Raw genomic sequence first — 20,445 nt, 5'->3', positions numbered from 1 at the left:
CCCGCTAAGTGGGACCAGAGTTCAGTGCGCCTGCGCAGTATCGGGGGTGGGAGGGAGCGCCCTTCCAGGAGATGGGGTGGCTGCTGTAGTGAGAGACTGGTGCTGCGGCTCTTTCCCTGCAGTCCTGCAGAGGAAGCGCGCGTCCCTGGCCCTTCCTTCTTCTCTTCCGGCGGAGAGGTTAGTGTACTGCCTTTCCTTAGCTGCTTGGGTGGTCCGGCTCGGAGGTCTGCGCCCTGGCTCCTGGCCGCCCGGAACGTGTACAGTCACGGGTTACGCTGGTGCGACTGTGACCCTCTGCCTCTTACCGTGATCTTTGGTCGACTTAGCTGGGAGTAAAAAGCACTCAGTCAATTAATGAACCCTTTTTTTGAGCCAGTGCACCGCGGTAACTGTAGAAATCGATAAAATAATTTTGAGTTTGAGGAATTGAACGGCCTGCTCCCAAAGATGAGTGACAGTTGTCTCTTGAATCGTAGCCTAGCTGTAACTGATTTTCTTAATTGGTGTTATTGTCTAAAAGTTGAAATGTGCCCAGGAACTGAGTAACTGCCTAGTATTTCATTTTAAAAATTCGATCGAATGCCTACTATGTACTGGGCGCTATTGTCAGGAGATATAGTAGGAAAAAACACACAAATCTGTATCCTCAAGGAGCTTCCATTCTGGAGGGAAGACACAAAAATCAGCCCTTTCCTTTTTTTTCCTTTAGCGTTCTGTCTCACGTATTTTACTGATTTACCTTGTTTTTGCCTGTCACTCCCAATGTAAGGTTCAAAAGATTCAAAAGATAGGATTTTTGTCTATTTTATTTTCAACTGTATTGTCAGCAACTAGGCACAATGGCTGGCACATGATAAGAACTGAGTTGTTTTGCAGTATGAATTAATAAACTAAAAATTAAAGGTATGTAAGTGATGTTACACAATGGAGAAATGCAAAGTGGAGGAAGTTAGAGAACGGGTGCTGGTTGTGTGTTTTTAATGTAGTGGTTGGGGAAGGCTTCACTGGGTAGAAGACATTTTAGCAAACCTCCGAAGGAGGTGAAGGTGTGAGCCTTTCAGATCCCTGGGAGAAGAGCGTAAGGAACAGCAAGTGCAAAGATCCAGAGGCTAGAATGAGGAGCAAAATAAGCAAAGGAGAGAGCTGTCGGAGTGCTGATAAAGGGCCAGAGAATGTAGTGCCATGCAGGCCATTTTGAGGGCTTTGGCTTTTTTTTTTTTGAGACGGAATCTTGCACTGTCGCCCAGGCTTTAGTGCAGTGGCGCGATCTCGGCTCACTGCAACCTCCGCCTCCCGGGTTCAGGCGATTATGCTCCTGCCTCAGCCTCCCGAGTAGCTGGGATTATAGACCCATGCCACCATGCCCGGCTAATTTTAGTATTTTTAGTAGACACGGGGTTTCACCGTGTTGGCCAGGCTGGTCTGGAATTCCAGACCTCAAGTGATCCCTCCCAACGTGCTGGGATTACAGGCGTGAGCCACTACGCCTGGTCGGAGGGCTTCAGCTTTTATTAAGTGAACCGTGAAGCCATAGCCACATTTTGCGCTAAGATTTGACTTCAAAGGATCACTTTGGTTGCTTGTGTTGAGAAGAAACTGTAGGGGGCCCAAAACAGAATCAGGGAAACTGGTTAAAGCTATTATAATAATCCATGAGAAGGATAGCAGTTTGGATTAGGTAGTAGTATTACTGATGATGGGCAGTGGTCCCTAGAAGGCCCTTGGGATTTACTGACAGGTTGGATATGGAGAATAAAGAGTCAAAGTGGACTCCACGTTTTTGGCTTAGCAGTTATAAAGATACTAATTACTGCTCGTCAATGGGAAAGACTGGGAAGAAAGGGATGCAAGGGATTCCAGGGGTATAAGAGAGAGATTAGAATGGTAGACCATGGAGTTTAAACTGAATATGGAGGAAGTGAAGTCATGGGGAGTGAGAGACCGCGAAAAGGTGGTTGGATCATTGACTCGTGGGTCCTGTTGGTGTTGAAGAATTGTTGGAATTGGGTAATGGAGTGAGATGCAAAGATAGGAGGTGGTGCTTAGAGAGTAGAATGGATGAAATTGAGGTGAGGAGGTCCGATGTATTGATAATGACAGTAGGGCCTGTCTGATAAAAAAACAACGTAAGGCACAAATGTAATCTTAGGCTTTCTAGAAGGTGCAGTGATAAAAATGGGATGGGGTCCGGTGGCTCACACCTGTAATCTCAACACTTTGGGAGGCCAAGGCAGGTGGATCACCTGAGGTCAGGATTTCAAGACCAGCCTGGCCAACATGATGAAACCCCGTCTCTACTAAAAATACAAAAAATTAAGCATGGTGGCAGGCACCTGTAATCCCAGCTACTCGGGAGGCTGAGGCAGGAGAATCGCTTGAACGGGGGAGGCGGAGGTTGCAGTGAGCCAAGATCCCGCCATTGCACTCCAGCCTGGGCAACAAGAGCGAAACTTTGTATCAAAAAAGAAAAAAGAATAGCTAAAATGTATTTGAATAATGCATTTTATTTAGGTCAATATACCCAGACATATTATTTCAACAAATAATTGATAGAAGAGTTGAGATATTTTGCTTATTAAAAAATTGAGGCTCAATTTATACTAGCCAGAATTCAAGGGCTCAATAGCAATGTGGGTTGTCTAGTGGCTACTTTACAGGTTACAGGATAATGACCATGGGCATGAGTGGCTGAGGAAAAGTGAAAAACAGGACCATTCAGGAAGGGAGATTAGGGAACTCAGGGCCAGGGTTTTGGAAGAATCATCCCCACCACTGATCAGCATGGATATAGAAACCATTGAAAGTTACTGCAACAATAATATTACCTGTAACTTTTACATACATTGTAATAGTGCTTCATGTAGCCTCCATATTAAGGTAGTCAATAGCGTTTTGAGGTAAATAATTTATTCAAAGAGGCCAGGTGCAGTGGCTCACGCCTGTAATCCCAGCACTTTGGGAGTCCAAGGCAGGCGGATCATTTGAGGTGAGGAGTTGGAGACCAGCCTGGCCAACATAGTGAAACCCCGTCTCTGCTAAATAAATAAATATATATATATATAAAATACAAAAACTAGCTGGGCTTGGTGGCGCACACCTGTAATCCCAGCTACTCAGGAGGCTGAGGCAGGAGAATCACATGAACCTGGGAGGTGGAGGTTGCAGTGAGCTGAGGTGGCACCACTGCACTCCAGCCTGAGTGACAGATCGAGACTCCCATCTCAAAAAAAAAAAAAAAAGAATTTCCTCAAAGATAATGAAAGAATCCAGGACTGTGGACACATTTCTAAAATATTTTATAGTTAGGTTCTTCAAAATTAAGTGGTTCAACTGGAATGGAATAGTACTAATCAAAGGTGAACTGCAGTAGCCAATTGGACTAGAATGAAACACAGAATACCGGCTTTTGAAGGGATTTTGAAAGCAGCAGGTTCTACCTCCTAAGTATCACTGTGAATCATCTTTGTCCTTATCCTGGAGAGAGGTAATAAATAAATAAAAGGTAGTGGGTAAGAGTGTTGACTTTGGAATTGGGAAAGCCTGGGTTTTACGTTAATTACGTCTCTGCAGCTTCTTAATGGTGAGCACTTAGCCTCTTTAAACCTCAGTTTCCTAATCAGTGAAATGGGATCATTATGAGGTGAGGCCGAGCACTTGGCATGTAGAAAGTGCTCAGAGTGATGTTAGAGTCTCTCTCGTTTCCTCCTGCACATCATCACCAAAAAGTTGTTTCAGGAACATACATTTGACTATGTGACTCTCAGAGTTAGAAGCTCAGCTTTCTCCCCACCTGTAGAAACTCTTTGGGATGACTTTATAGATCCTCTGGTGATCTGGTCACCGGTTCTTTTTCGGTCCTTACCTTCTGCAGCTCACTCCTACCTCCCCTGAGATAGGGAGATAAATAGGACTCCATGCCTGAAGTGTTTGACTTGCTGATCCTTCTGCCCTTTCAAGACTCAGTTCAAATGTCACCTCTGTGACAATGCCACACTCTTCACATGCTCCTTTCTCTGGAAAAGAGCAATTTGTGCATCTCATTCATTTTCCTCTGCTAGACTTTGAATTCTGAGATCATTGATTCATGTATCTCTAGCACCTAATGTGTTATTTTTAAAAAAAGAATTATTGATTACTACGGTCTAACTTTTTTGTTTGTTTGTTTTGACACAGAGTCTCATTCTGTTGCCCAGGCTGGAGTGCAGTGGAGCGATCCTGGCTCACTGCAACCTCTGCCTCCCTGGTTCGAGCGATTCTGTATCTCAGCCACCTGAGTAGCTGGGATTAAAGGCACGCACCATCATGCCTGGCTGATTTTTTTTGTATTTTTAGTAGAGAGGGGTTTTCGCCATGTTCGCCAGGCTGGTTTTGAACTCCTGGCCTCAAGAGATTTCCCCCCCCACCCTTTTAGCCTCCCAGACTGCTGGGATTACAGGCATGAGCCACTGTGTGTGGCCTACTATAGGCTAACTTTAAAATAACACATTTCGTACTGTAAATAAGGGGGAAATTCTGTTTACCTTGTCTGGAAGGTTCATGTGTGTATCTGATGTGCCTCATGCACTCCCATGCCCAGCCCCAAGCTGAAAAGCACCTTCCCCTACTAGAATCAGCTTAGATCTTTCTGGGAGCCTTTCCTGATTCTTTTTTTTTTCCCTGAGGCAGAAAAAAGGCTGGAGTGCAGTGGTACAATCATGACTCACTGCAGCCTCGGTCTCCTGGGCTCAAGTGATCCTCCTACCTCAGCCTGTGAGTAGCTGCGACTATAGGCCTGAGCTGCCATTACACCCAGCTAATTTTTAAATTTTTGTCATTTTTGTAGAGATAATGTTTGGCCATGTTGCCCCAGCTGGTCTGAAACTCTTGGACTCAAGCAATCCCTTTGCCTCAGTCTCCCAGTGTGCTGGGATTACAAGTGTGAGCTACAGTGCCTGGCCAGTACAGATTTTTATATACTTGATATGCTAATGAAGTAAATGAAGTGGTCCCATCACTTTTTTTTTTTAAGGTTCTTGTTATGTCAGTAGCTTTATAATCTTGTAATCTTCCAGGAAGAAGGCCAAATGTTGATAAAGGCAAAGTGGCAGAAACACTGTACTTACTTTTTTAACCTTGTTCTTTTGCTAGAATTAGGATGTATCTGTTTTACAAATTTTTTTACAGAAACATGCCTATTACCTAGGGAAATATTATATATGTTTTAAGCGTTAATTTTAAAACTTGAACTTTGAATTCCTTTTCTTTTAGCTTGGGACGTGATAATGCCAGCCACACTCCTCAGAGCCGTGGCCGGATCTCATCATATATTATCAAAAGCACATCAGTGCCGAAGAATCAGTCATCTAATGTTAAAACCACTTAAGGAATTTGAAAATACAACATGCAGCACACTGACAGTATGTCAAAACTTGGATTTCTTCCTTCCTGATAAAACATCTGGTGGTTTGAATAAGTCTCAGATCCTGGAAATGAACCAAAAAAAATCCAATACAAGCCTGCTCTCTCCATTAAATGCTGCTCGTTGCCAAGATGAAAAGGCACACCTTCCAACCATGAAATCCTTTGGTACTCACAGGAGAGTGACCCATAAACCACATCTATTGGGTTCTAAATGGTTTATAAAAATATTAAAGAGGCATTTCTCATCTATATCAACGGAAACATTTGTTCCAAAACAAGACTTCCCACAGATCAAGAGACCACTAAAAGCATCCAGGACCAGACAGCCATCCAGGACCAACCTTCCAGTTTTGTCCGTGAATGAGGTAAAGTAGGGGTGGCCGTGGCTCTTGTGCTTAGTGATCGTTGCTCACGCTAAACTAGTGTGCGTTGCACCCCAGCCTTACCACCAACGTCAGAGAACTGGCAGTCACTCAGACTTCCTCATCAAGATCTTTGAAGCCTAATAAATATCCAAAGGGATTCAAAATCTTAATTTTTAACAATTAATGATACATATAAAAACAAAATACAATAAAACATGAAAATATAGTTTATAAAAGATTTGGTATTGGTCTAAGGAAATTGAAAAAGAGGACCGATATTAAGTCCAGTCTAAGAATGGGACTGTAAAAAAAATTAAAAAAAAAAATTAAAAAATCAAACTAGAAATTCTTCATCAAATTAAAAAAAAGTAACTGCCGACAGATAAGCCTTTATTAGGCTGTGGCAGTTGCATGGGTCGGTGAAATGACATGGTAAGGTAGCCTCCAAAAGCTGCAGGGGAGGAGGGCCTTGTTTTTTTATCCTCCTGAGGTTTAAGGGGTTATTTTTTTTATTCATCCTTAAGGAGTTTCTGGGAATTTTTCTGCTACAATTTGCATTTCTTCTTCAATAACAGGTTAAGGGTCGAGATCAAGCCCTTAGTAACCTTTGTGTCTTGCATAATACCTAGAACTGTATGTTGTACTTACATGTTTATTAAATTGGAAAGGATTGAAAAGAGGCAAGAGGATCTTTAATGCCAATAGTCATCAACATTAAAGATACTTTAAACTTGATGAAGACTTCTGAATCTATCAGAAAACAGGTTAGAATGTCTGTCTTCAAGTCTTGGTTCTGAAAAGTAGCCCCTGAGCCTGTTTAATTTGGGCCGTGTTTTTATTACTGTGTAGCTGACACCCCTTGGAAAGGTATACATACATACCTTTACTCATCCTCTGATTCGGAAGCTAGGAATTAATGAATGGTTTTTGTGTTGGATTCTGGAATGCTTTCAATTCTTGTGTGGTTTCTCTGAACCCAGGATGTGAAGGATGGAGTGTTGTGCGGCTACTGCTCCACCTTTCCTTTTGCTGGAGCTTTGGGGTAACCTGGGAAATTCAGTATTTAAGTGTCCAAGATGACATTAAGTGTAAAAACCTGAATTCATGGCAGATCCAAAAAAGAGAAAGCTCAGTTGTGTTCATTTGTAACATCTAACAGCACAGTGCGTCGGGTTTCTTAGGAAGAAGCTGATACAGTCAGAGATGTCCCTAGGCTATTTCTTTGGGCCATCCTTAGACTTGCAAGCAATTTTCCTAAATACCATATCTTATTTTTCTTTAGGTTTTTTTTTTTTTTTCTACTTCCTTCCAGGAAAGAATTTGAAGTAGATTTTCAACATTCAACATAGTTTCAAATGAGATAATAAATACTTTTGCATATTAGAACAAATAGTTGACATGAACAGAGAAATGTTATGAAGTACCTGAAATGAATAATTTATTGAACATTGTGTTTTGAGAAGCCCGGTAATTAAAAGAGGAAATCCTCCTGGGATTTACTGTTTGTTGTTTTTTATTGTGGGAAAGGGCAGAGTAAAAACATAAAAATATCTTCAGAGAAATAACTTTTTCCAGCACCGAAATGAAGGAGTTATTTCATGGATTCTGTTACAGGAGACATTGTGTAACACGATAGACAATGACTTCAGTTGGAGTTTGGCAAAAACAAGCCGTATGCTGTCCTTCTGAAAGCACAGGAATATAATAGAAAATCAGATGTTTCTGGCCGGACGGTGGCTCACACCTGTAATCCCAACATTTTGGGAGACCAAGGCAGGTGGATTACTTGAGATCAGGAGTTTGAGACCAGCCTGGCCAACATGGTGAAACCTTGTCTCTACAAAAATACAAAAAGTAGCCAGGCATGGTGGTGGTGCACACTTGTAATCCCAGCTGCTCGGGAGGCTGAGGCAGGAGGATCTCTTGAATCCAGGAGGCAGAGGTTGCAGTGAGCCAAGATCGCGCCACTGCATTCCAGCCTAGGTGACAGAGTGAGGCTCTGTCTTAGAAAAAAGAAGAAAATCATATGTTTCTAAAGTGATCTGAGATAATATAATTTTGGAACACCATTTTTTGAAGATTTTATTTTTCATAGAGAAAGCAGTCTTGGCATGACTAGGTAATATGTCCCCGGGACCGAAGCCTGACTTTCATCTGCCACAAATTGAGGGCCACTCCATTTTCATACGGCCATCATAGTGGTAAACCCTTTATACCACTTTATACCATCAAAGTAGTAAACCCTTTATGTCCTTTATACCATCAAAGTGGTAAACCCTTTATACCACTCTTGACTGAGACAAGGAAAAGCCTCTGCTTTGTGTCAAAAGCATGTGGACTTTGTTTTGTTCCCATAGTTGCACTGAGCTCATCTTTTCAGCTCTGCAGAACAACATGCATCTGGAGTTGGCTGAATGGTTTCAGTCACCCTCTCTGTTCGAATTAAATCTTTACCTGGTCTCATTTTCAGCGATCATCATCTGAGATATTCAACCCACATCCCTTTGGCTTACAGTTCCTAAAAGCAATAGTGGGTCCTGTGGCTTATGCCTATAATTCCAGTGCTTTGGGAGGCTGATGCAGGAAGACCACTTGAGGCCAGGAGTTCAAGACCAGCCTGGCAACATAGCAAGACTCCCATTTCTAAAAGACTTAAAAAAAAAAAAATTGGCCGGGCTTGGTGGTGCACACCTGTAGTCCTAGCTACTCAAGAGGCTGAGGTGGGAGGTTCGCTTGAGCCTGGGGGTTCCAGGCTACAGTGAGTCATGACTGCACCTCACTCCATCCAGCCTGGGCGACCGAGGGAGACCCACTAAACAGTCACCTCATTGAAACAAAAGATGTTCCCATCACTCGTGAAATTCCAAGGGGTTTAGAAGCTCTGTGTTAGTAACTAAAGACCCACTAAACAAACGAGAAAACAATCATAGCAGTGCTTATTAATGCCCAGTCTTTGAAGAGAACACCAGAGGATGGGAATGGCAGGTCTGAGTGGTGTGGAGCCTGATACCAGGGAGAATGTTTTCAGGCTAATAGCACAGTGTGTTATGGAATCACTAGTGGATTATTAACCATGTTTTTTGAAAAATGAAATAGAAAATAACAGAATACATTGCTCATGATAAAGGTAAATACTGGTTTGTGAAGCTATTGTGGCAATTATTGGTGTGTGAGCATAGATGTGTATATGTACTATGTATAATGATTTCTTATAGATTGTAGTAAAAAAAACTTAAAAGATAAAGCATAATACTGGTAACATAAAATGTATCTGTGTTTTTATAGCTTTCATCTCCAATGAGTACATTGCAGGAGAAAAGGCATTTTTCCTTAATATGATCTATGTACTCACAGTACCTCTGACATCAAATATATGGGAGCCTTTTCCTCCTCCTCCCAGCCAGTTCTCCAATTCTCCAGACACTAACAAGGTGTCCTGCAATTCAGTTCAATTCCAGCACTAGCCAGAGTTAGTGCAGACCCCAGTTAATTAAGCTCAGCCCCACAAGACTGCCCTCCCTGTTGACACCTGTGCTTCTGACCAACCAGCTCTATGACCACCACCCTCTCTTCAGGTTTGATGATTTGCCAGAATGTCCCACAGAACTCAGGGAATCACTTTATTTACGTTTACTGGTTTTTTATAGAGTATACAAAATAACAGCCAGATGTAGAGGTGCACAGGGTGAAGTTTAGAAGGGCCTGGAACTCAGGAGCTTCTGTTCCTTGTGGAATTGGGCTGTGCCACCCTCCTGGCACATGGATGCATTCATCAATGCAGGAGCTCTCCAGACCCCGTTGTTCAGGTGTTTTTATGGAGGTTTCATTGTGTAAACCGTGATTGATGATTAACTCAATCTCCAGCCCCTCTCCATTCACTAGAGGTTAAGGGTGGGGTTGAAAGTTCTAAGCTTCTAATCAAAGTTTGGTCTTTCTGGTAACCACGCCCCATCCTGAAGCTGTCCAGAACACTGGGAGTCACCTCATTAAAACAAAAGACGTTCCCATCACTCATGAAATTCCAAGGGATTTAGAAGCTCTGTGTTAGTAACTAAAGGCAAAGAGCAAATACTACAACCAAAAATGCCTCTGTCACTTAGAAAATTACAGGGGTTTTAGGAGTCTGTACTGGGAACCAAGGACAAAGACCAAATCACTATAGAAGCAGCATTGCTGTAATACACCAATTTTCTTCAGTAATACAGTGTAAGTGAAAGTACAATTTTTTACAAAATGTTCTGATCAGAGCATGTGATGCTTCTGAAACAAGAATCATATATAGATTTCTAGCCCCATCTGCTGGACCGTGTCTTCTGTGACCAGAAAAACAAAACATACTAAAATATTGGGGGTTTGGGTTTTTGTTTTTTGGGTTTTTAAAAACATTTTGAAATAGAGAAGCCCTAAATCTTGTAAGTATTATAGGTTGGTTTGACACATTTATTTAAGAGCAAGTTGTAGCTCCCCATCCTGAAATCCAAAATATGCTTTACATGTATATGTAGCTAATGCTTAATAAGGATTCACTATAAAAATCCAGAGAAAGATATATAAAAATGAAAGCTGCTCAGAAAACAATAGCATCTTTAATAAGGAAGAAAAAAAGCAGACAAGACATTCTGGCCGGGCGCGGTGGCTCACGCCTGTAATCCCAGCACTTTGGGAGGCCGAGACAGGCGGATCACGAGGTCAGGAGATCGAGACCATCCTGGCTAACACGGTGAAACCCCGTCTCTACTAAAAAACACAAAAAACTAGCCGGGCGAGGTGGCGGGCGCCTATAGTCCCAGCTACTCGGGAGGCTGAGGCAGGAGAATGGCGTGAACCCGGGAGGCGGAGCTTGCAGTGAGCTGAGATCCGGCCATTGCACTCCTGCCTGGGTGACAGAGCGAGACTCCGTCTCAAAAAAAAAAAAAAAAAAGACATTCTATGGTTCTTTCCTTTTACCAAATAGGCTACAATTAAAAAAGCAAAGAAAATAAAACCAAAACAAAATGTCTAAAACGTCAGGTTCTTCTATTAATAGAAGAAGCACACAACTAAGACTCAAGAGCTAAGAAGTTTAAGAATACAGAAAGTAGCGTGGCAAACCATATAAGCTGAGTGACATTGGATGGATAAAACTTTCAGCCAAACTAAATGGGAGATCCCGAGAGGAGGAAAGGGGATGGTTGACAGTCTGGAAAACCTACGACAAAGATGCTTAGGATGGCTAAGTGAAAACAGATTGTGTTTAAAGATTTATTCATAATCTATTTGGAGCTTAGAATATATTTTCTCATAAAAATAGTGATTGACTTGCCTTGTCCCGTCCTTGAGAGTTGAAAATAGTACACGTTCTCAATTTGCTGTTAGTGTCTGAATATTCACATAATTTGGGATACCAGATTGCCCAAAACTCAGTTCTGAATATATTGTGCCCTTTATTTTTATCTCCAAGTGGCAGTTTTTAAAACTAGCCTTTTACCTTGATTTAAAATAATAGTGCCTGGCTGGGCATGGTGGCTCACGCCTGTAATCCCAGCACTTTGGGAGGCCGGGTTGGGCAGATCATCAGAGGTCAGGAGTTTGAGACCAGCCTGGCCAACTTGGCGTAACCCCATCTCTACTAAAAATACAAGATTAGCCAGGTGTGGTGGTGCATGCCTGCAATTCCAGCTTCTTGGGAGGCTGAGGCAGGGTAATCGCTTGAATCCAGGTGGTGGAGGTTGCAGTGAGCTAAGATTGCACCACTGGCACTCCCGCCTGGGCGACAGAGGAAGACTCCGTCTCAAAAAATAATAAATAAAAAAAAAATAGAGTAAAATAGTAGTGCCTGCCACCACCATCAAACAGACCTTGTACTCTAATGCCAAGCTGTATATGGGATGCTTGCTGGCACATCTTCATTGGCACTATAAAATATGGCCAAGAAAATAAACTCTGAGAGTAGGAAGTCTGTGTTGGTTAGGAGTAACTTTGTCCTGGCTCTCTGGTGTAAAGCTCTCAAATGTGACTATGTCAATCCGGGTGGGATGATGGACTCGGCTCTGTCTGCAACATGCCATTTTGCAGAGAAGCACTCTAATGCATAAACTTTTTATGCTGTAAAATATAGTAGCTGAAATTAAATGCCACTTTTTCAAAGGTGAATTAATGGAGAGCCTGGTGAAAGTCAAAGCTTTTTGATGTATAAAACTTGATAAATGGACCTATTCCATCAATAGGCAAAGTATAACAACCTATCTACATAGATAGTATGTAATTTCTGCACAGGTCTCTGTTTAGTAAATACGTCACTGTATATCAATCTGGAATTTTGCTCCAATAAAGGAACATAAAGTTTTGTTTTTGTTTGAGACGGAATCTTGCTGTGTCACCCAGGCTGGAGTGCAGTGGCGCAATTTTGGCTCACTGCAACCTCTGCCTCCTGGATTCAAGGGATTCTCCTGCCTCAGCCTCCTGAGTAGCTGGGATTACAGGTGCCAGCCACCACACCCGGCTGGATTTTTGTATTTTTAGTAGAGCCAGGGTTTCACCATGTTGACCAGGCTGGTCTCGAACTCCTGACCTCAAGTGAGCCACCCGCCTCAGCCTCCCAAAGTTCTGGGATTACAGACGTGAGTCATTGCGCCTGGCCAAGAATATTTTTGGGGAAAAAAAAAAAAAAAAAAAGTAGTACACATTCTTAGCGCAGATGGGCTTGGCCAGTAACACATGATGGAGAAGGAGATGTGAGACAACAGGGAGAGGCAGGGAGGGTGTGGGCTGGAGACCCTGGGACCCCCTGCCAGATCTTCCACTCGGTCAGAAGATGGTGGAAATCTGGATTTTTGTGTGAAATCTCTCAGTTTATTGTTGACAAGTCAATTCAAATTTTAGAAACGTGATGTAGGTCAGCTCTTGAGTTAGATGGTTCTCCAAGCTGCCAGTTTGCAACTCTGATTCTAGCGAAAGACAGCCTCTACCATTTTCAGTACAGCTATAGGAAGATCCTTCAGTGGACTACCTTATGACCTTCTTATCTCCTTTTTCTGCCTCTTGCTCTTCCCACTTCAGCCTAAACTAAGCACATGAGCTCTAGCCATCACAGAAGTAATTCTGACATCCAACCTAACATACTGTGATTTCACCTAGCAAGCTTGAGTGAATTTGTCAGGTCTTGCAGAGTGTGGAGCCTGCCCCATGTCTCGCCTGATGTCCTTTGCTAGGGTTCCTTTCTTTCAGCTAGCTTCAGCTCTACAGACATAGCATGTCAGCTCTTTTTAACTCCATGGAGCCTTAAAAAGAACTAGTGCTCACAGGTCTAAACCTTAAGCATATGCCTGTTCCCTATACTCTGGTAACTCCTGATACATTTTTATTTGTGTATCCCCGTGTTCCTACTTTCGTATGTGACTATGGGAATTAGCTAATTTGGAAGGAATTAGCAGTTTTCTGCTCATAATCAGGGTACTACATCCATTTATCCCCACATTCCCCAGTAATTTCAGCTTGTCTGACTTCTATTTTTTTCTAATTGAATTCGTCTCATTTTGCTTATGAGTAGATACTTTATTGATTTTGGATTTTTCAGTTTGCATGGATCCTCAGGTTCTCTGTTATTCTTTTACCTTTAAACCACACATCAGAGCTGTGGAACGGATTGAGGAAGAGCAAATGGGGTCAGGTCATTTCATGAGAAAGAGCCAGGAGTTGCGGGATGTAGGTGGGAGGAAGGAATGAATTAATATATATTCTCTAGAATTTCTTACTAGGAATATACAGAACGGAAAAGAATTGGGGAGCTGAGATGAGTAAGTCCTAAGAATAAATGTTGATTTAATGACTCATAAACTTCTTTTGGCCAACTAGAATCTAACAACCGTTGAACACTTGTGTTAGCCACAATGCGGAGCAGTTTATGCTTATTAGCTTACTTAAACTTTACAACAACCCCATAAAGTAAGCATTATTGCTATTCTGATATTCTTTTAAAATTGTAACCAACTTCTGTGCCTAAAATGTTAACTCTTACGCCAATAGCTTTCAAACTTTATTGACCACATCTCATAGAAATATATTTAACATTTTGCATACATAGCGACCTAGAGTAGATACATACATATAAGTGACAGAAAACTTCATAAAATAACATTTCCTGTGAATAATGTGCTGTAATATTTTTCTATTTAGTTTTATTAAAAAGCTGTTTTGGGCCAACCAAACTGATATCAGAACTCACTAATGTGTTGTGACCTACAATTTGAAAAAAAACAGCATTGAGCCATAGTTCTTACCATCTTTCCTCATATGTACACAGGCAAGATGAGGCATGAACCAAAGTACTAAGCAAACCAAGACACATGCTCAGATGTACAGACCTTTTTGTTTGATGTTAACTAGTGTAAAAATACTGTAATTCCTTTGGTGATTTAAAGGAATCTGCTGTACAAGAGTAGTTACAAATTAGGAAATGACCTCAAATACCAACGTTGCTTTGAAAAAGACTCATGGAAACTCAGGGTTGGAGAGACTTAACTATCATTCCATCCAGTCACCCATGTGATGCCTTAATCATCTCTATTTTGTATTCAATCTGTGCTTGAGACACTACCAGTTGAGAGTGGCTTGCCTTTCAGAATAACCCATTCCAACTTTTTGCCTGGTGGGAGGGAGCAAGTGCTTTGGAAGATTGAACTGAAATTTGTCTCCCAGTAACTTGGTTCTCTTCATCTTCATCCCATCCCTTGTATCGCCCTTGGAGATGTTTGAAGAAAACTCTGGAGTTCTAGCTTTGCAGAATGGAGTCCCATAGGGTGCTCAGCAGCCATCACAGATGCTTCAGCCTCTTGGTAACCCATGTTGTGCTCATCTCCCTGGAACAGGACCTAATGCACTGCACAGCATTTGCAACGGCAGATGAGTATCATCTGGGAAATCTGTCTCAAGATCTGGCCTCCCACGGATATGTTGAAGTAACAAACTTGCCTAGAGGTACTTCTTCTTGAACCTGGGGCCAAGTATATTAAAATGTATTGGATAATTTTCCTATGATACTATCTTAAGTATGTATTTGTTTGCAATTCATTTTCTTTTGAAAGGATTGTATCATAAAAGTGGATGTTGAATTTCTTTATACAGATGACAAAGTTAAGAAATGAAAATGTACAGAGAACTTCTCATTAAAATCAGTATGATTTATTAAGCATTATTTATAGGATCATTATTACTTGAGGTGGTCAGAGGTCATACTACTTCATTTCTAGCACATTAAGAAGTTATTTTAGTTTGTGTGTGTGTGTATGTATTTTTTTTTGTTTTTTGAGACGGAGTTTCGCTGTCGTTGCCCAGGCTGGAATGCAATGGCGGGATCTTGGCTCACTACAACTTCTGCCTCCCGGGTTCAAGCGATTCTCCTGCCTCAGCTCCAGAGTAGCTGGGATTACAGGCATGCGCCACCACACCTGGCTAATTTTTGTATTTTTAGTAGAGACGGGGTTTCTCCATGTTGGTCAGGCTGGCCTTGAACTCCCAACCTCATCTGATCCTCCTACCTTGGCCTCCCAAAGTGCTGGGATTACAGGTTTGAGCCACGGCACCCAGCCCGTTATTTTAGTCTTATAGAAGAACCATGAAGTTGATAGACATGGGGAGAGCCTTTAAAAAAAATTTACCAGCTCAATCTAATACTTTAAAACAATTAGTTAGCCGGGTGCAGTGGCTCACGCCTGTAATCCCGGCACTTTGGGAGGCCAAGGTGGGCAGATCACCTGAGGTCGGGAGTTCGAGACCAACCTGACCAACATGGAGAAACGCCTGTCTCTACTAAAAATACAAATAATAATAAAACAACTAGTTAAAAGATAAAAATGAAAAAGAAGAAAATTAAAATGAACTTAATTGAGGATTTTTATGGTGATATCAGGAAGGATTCTTGAGAAATGGCTTGCTTTACATTAACTAAAAATAATTTAGGCCAGTCATGGTGGCTCAGGCCTGTAATCCCAGCACTTTGGGAGGCTGAGGCAGGTGGATCACTTGAGGTCAGGAGTTCGAGACCAGCCTAGCCAACATGGCAAAACCCCCATCTCTACTAAAAATACAAAAATTAGCCAGGTACAGTGGCATGAGCCTGTAGTCCCAGCTACTCGGAGACTGAGACACAAGAATTGCTTGAACCTGGAAGGTGGAGGTTGCAGTGAGCTGAGATCATGCCACTGTGCTCCAGCCTGGACGACAGAGTGAGACTCTGTCTCAAAAAACAAATAAATAAATAGGCCAGGCGTGATGGCTCATACCTGTAATCCTGCACTCTGGGAGGCTGAGACAGGCAGATCACCTGAGGTCAGGAGTTTGAGACCAGCCTGGCCAACATGGTGAAACCCCACCTCTACTAAAAATACAAAAATTAGCTGGGCATGGTGGTACGTGCCTGTAATCCCAACTACTCAGGAGGCTGAGGCAGGAGAATCACTTGAACCTGGGAGGCGGAGGTTGCAGTGAGCCAAGATCATGCCACTGCACTCCAGCCTGAGTGACAGAGCAAGACTCTGTCTCAAAAATAAATAAGTTACTTAGAACATTTTGATGAATAAACTTTTACCGTGAAACTCAGGATAGCCCAATACCCAGAACATTTATTAATTTACCTCAGAGTAGCAAAAATAGGTTGAAAGTCTTCCTGTAACAGAGGAAATTCTTAAGAGTCAATCCCATAGAAGATAGTTGAAATATCATTGTGATAATCCAAACAGACCGTTTGTGATTAGGTGACAAAAACAAGCATAGTTGACTTAGAAAGACAGAGCTATGTCTAGAGCCCGTTGGGATGAAAATTTGCCTGGAGGTACTGTTGGCTGACGCTGAAGGCTGCCAGCTGTGTGGTCTGTGCTTCACAAAATTGGGGGCTTCACTGCCCTGGGTTGTTTCAGTCAATTTTATTTTGCTTTTGGCTGCATAGGCAAACCCTGTCCTATGTAGGATGTAGTAATTAACAATTTACAAAAAAATAATAATAATAATTTTGGTCTCTGTCTGAATTGCCCATCACCCAACCTTTACCAGATATTTCTGAAGCTTTGAGGATCCTAACTTTATGTTAATTTCATTAAGACATACAACCTTTTGCAAATTAAGAGTATTTATTAATTGATTAACATTGGTTGTCATTTATATTATGGAATATATGCTTATGATAAATATCAATATACTAATATGTAAAGCAACTTCTTATGATGAATATTGGTATATTAGTATATGTTTAACAACACTTAGGCCAGGCCCCGTGGCTCATGCCTGTAATGCACTTTGGGAGGCCAAGGCAGGAAGATGGCTGGAGCTCAGGAGTTCAAGACCAGCCTGGGCAACATAGTGAGACCTCATCTCTACAAAACATGAACAAAAACTTAGCCGGGTGCAGTGGTGCATGCCTGTAGTCCAAGCTACTTGGGAGGCTGAGGTGGGGGGAGTCCCTTGAGTCCAGGAGGTTGAGGTTGCATTGAGCTGAGATCATGGCACTGCACTTAGCCTGGGAGACAGAGCAAGACCCTGTCTCAAAAAAAAGAAAAATAAATTTTTTTAATAGTTGCCGGTGGCTGCAGTGGTAGCCCCTGCAGTGGTTAACCTTGAAATCACATATGTTTTGAAATGATCAGTATCTTTATTTCTGTGTATTTTCTATTGCCCTACTCTTTATACTTTAAAATTCAGCAGAAGGAGTAGTTTGCAAATATTAAAATTGCATTATTAATGAAATAGTATTTAAAGGAAGAGAATATATTAATACTTCAAATTTTATTTTTAATTAATTTCGTAGAAAGAAGTCTGATTCTTGACACTTAGTTATATCGAACCTAAGACTTTAATAATTATCTGGACTAGTGATTATTGAATCAAAATGGGCATGAATGAGCTCTAATAATAATATCACAGGTTGTTGAATGTTTTATGAAAGTAATTGCTGATCATTTTTTTGGTGGTCATAGTTGCATTTTTATATATTAAATCCTTTAAGAGGCCTTAGTAGAAAGATGGTGATTGGGTTACAGAGCACTCCGTGGTATATAAAGAAATGATCTTAAGTACTTTATTAGAGTGTTTATAGGTGACTCTTATACCTTGTGTTACCTTGACATAGCTTTTTTGTTCATTTATTTTAAATCACAGATGCAGCAAATATTTTGGTGATGGGTGTGGAAAATTCTGCAAAAGAAGGTGATCCTGGAACGATATTCTTCTTCAGGTAAGACAGGAAAGAAGCCCCATTAGGTGATGATGGGTTTGGGTCAAGTAATTGTGGTCTTTAAAGGTGCAGGCATACCTTTCTTAACAGTAAATGTGTTCAAATTGTATTTGTGATTTAAATTTATCACTTAATTCTTATTTAATCTAGGAGAGTTTGTCACTTTTAGGAATTCTCTGGTAAACCCTCTTATAAAGTAAAGAATTTTTCAAACAAGTGAATGATCTTCCCCGGGGTGTCTGTCTTTGTACATACAGATTTTCATGGACTAAATTTCTGGAAAGCAGCCAAATTCCTATTCATCTTTAGTGCCCCTTGTCAGACTCCTGCCCCAGGGAAACTCCCGCTACCTCCCTGCTGTCTCTTCTTGCATTTTCTTTCTTTTCTCCCTTCCCCTTTGGTAGCTCTTTAAAGTTTTAGCTTACCTCTCCAGAGGTTTTAGACTAGGAGACTCACATGCACACTTACTCCTTTTATCTAAAGGCTGACTCAATACTAAATATTCCACAGTAGCTGCCTGGGAATGATAATAATGATAGAACTGTGTGAAATAATCTCATTTATCCTCACCACACTCGATGAAGGTCTGTTACTCCTATTTTGCACCTAAGGAAACTGAGGGTCATAGGGATTAAGTGAATTACCCATAGTCATGAGACTAATACGTGACAGAACAGAAACACATGGAACATCTGTAGGAATCCAAAGTTGAGTAAAGTTTTTGTGGTCATAATCCTTACAGTTGATTATAAGTAGAAGTTCTTTTTTCCTTTCAATGCCTACCTTCCTGTTGACCCCATCTTTAGAGATAATCAAGATTCCAGCATTTAATTCAAGTAGAATAATAGCATCCCTGTTGTTCCGAGTGAGGAATTTAGATTTCTGAGAGACTCTAGATCAGCACTGTCCAGTAGAAATATAATGCAGCCTCGGCCAGGCGCAGTGGCTCATGCCTATAATCCCAGCACTTTGGGAGGCTGAGGTGGGCGGATCACAGGGGCAGGAGTTCAAGACCAGCCTGGCCAACATGGTGAAACCCTGTCTTTACTAAAAATACAAAAAATTAGCTGGGCATGGTGGAGGGTGCCTGTAATCCCAGCTACTCAGGAGGCTGAGACAGGAGAATCACTTGAACTCAGGAGGCAGAGGTTGTGGTGAGCTGAGATCGTGCCATTGCACTCCAGCCTGGTGACAGAGTGAGACTCTGCCTAAAAAAAAAAAAGAAATATAATGCAAGCCTCATATGTAATGATACATTTTCCAGTAACCACATTTTAAATATTTTTAAAAAGATAAAATTAATTTTGGCCGGGCGCGGTGGCTCAAGCCTGTAATCCCAGCACTTTGGGAGGCTGAGATGGGCGGATCACGAGGTCAGGAGATTGAGACCATCCTGGCTAACACAGTGAAACCCCGTCTCTACTAAAAAAATACAAAAAACTAGCCGGGCGAGGTGGCGGGTGCATGTAGTCCCAGCTACTCGGGAGGCTGAGGCAGGAGAATGGCGTAAACCCGGGAGGCGGAGCTTGCAGTGAGCTGAGATTCGGCCACTGCACTCCAGCCTGGGCGACAGCGAGACTCCGTCTCAACAACAACAACAACAACAAAATTAATTTTGAACAACACAAATAATATGTTTCTTGAAATTAATTTTAACAACGTATTTTATTCAACCCAGCATATCTAAAATATTATCATTTCAACATGTAATTAATAATGATATTTTTTCACTCTTTATACTAAATCTTTCAATTTTGCAGTGTACTTTACACTTACACTTACAGCACATCTCAGTTTGCACCAGGCATGTTTCAAGCGCTCAGTAGCCACATGTGGCCTCTGAATACCATATTGTACAGTGCAGTGCATTCCTCTAGATGGAGGAATACGCAATTCACCAGACCTCTCTTCTGCCTGGAAGGGATTCTCTGAACTGATACTTTGGCTGTGGCTTGAAATACCTCTCAAATCCATATTCAGAAAGGGCCTTATCCCTGCCTGTTGTAACAGCTGACTTATTGTCTCCCTGCCTGCCTGCTCACCCACCACCAGTCTGTTTGTCTATTGTAAGCAGGGTCATTCTTCAGTGGCCATTTCTGACCATTATACTCTCCTGCCTAAATTTCCATGGACTATGAACAAGTTCTCGATCACTACATAAAGTTCCCTTCTGTATTGGCCGCTGCTTGCCTCTTCAACCTGGTTGCCCACTACTTGACCACATCTGCAGCCATGCAGCTGCTGGCTGTTTATTCTGAGATGCTGCTGTGCTCCCTCCCGCCTCCTCTCTGAGCCTGTGTGTCCCCTCTGCTGTGTTGTCTCCTCTTGTTTTCTCATTTGGCTACCTCTGCTAGTCCTTTAGCAAAGGGGTCCCTCTGGTGTACATCCCATGGTATAGTCTGCGTACTTGTGTAGCACTGATCACACGCTGTTGTAATTGGTGGCCTAAGTGTCAGCCCCAGTCTTTTCTAGGTTGAG

At 41.8% G+C, this 20,445-nt stretch overlaps 1 protein-coding gene across 2 annotated transcripts in view; it reads left to right on the top strand.

Moving 5' to 3' along the window:
• Positions 1-44: 44 nt before the first annotated feature.
• RMND1 (required for meiotic nuclear division 1 homolog) overlaps positions 45-20,445 on the top strand; it is a 47,746-nt gene continuing 27,345 nt past the window's right edge. Inside the window, 4 exon segments of one of the 2 annotated variants that reach the window (NM_001261698.1) lie at positions 45-177; positions 5,248-5,765; positions 14,612-14,720; positions 17,892-17,967. In NM_001261698.1, coding sequence (NP_001248627.1) covers positions 5,262-5,765; positions 14,612-14,720; positions 17,892-17,967 — 689 coding nt within the window. In that variant the 5' untranslated portion in view covers positions 45-177; positions 5,248-5,261. 2 annotated transcript variants of the gene reach the window in all.

The sequence above is a fragment of the Macaca mulatta genome, chromosome 4, assembly GCF_049350105.2.
Source record: "Macaca mulatta isolate MMU2019108-1 chromosome 4, T2T-MMU8v2.0, whole genome shotgun sequence".
Lineage (NCBI taxonomy): Eukaryota > Metazoa > Chordata > Mammalia > Primates > Cercopithecidae > Macaca > Macaca mulatta.
The sequence above is the reverse complement of the archived record's forward strand: the minus strand, read 5'-3'. Positions and strand labels throughout refer to the sequence as shown.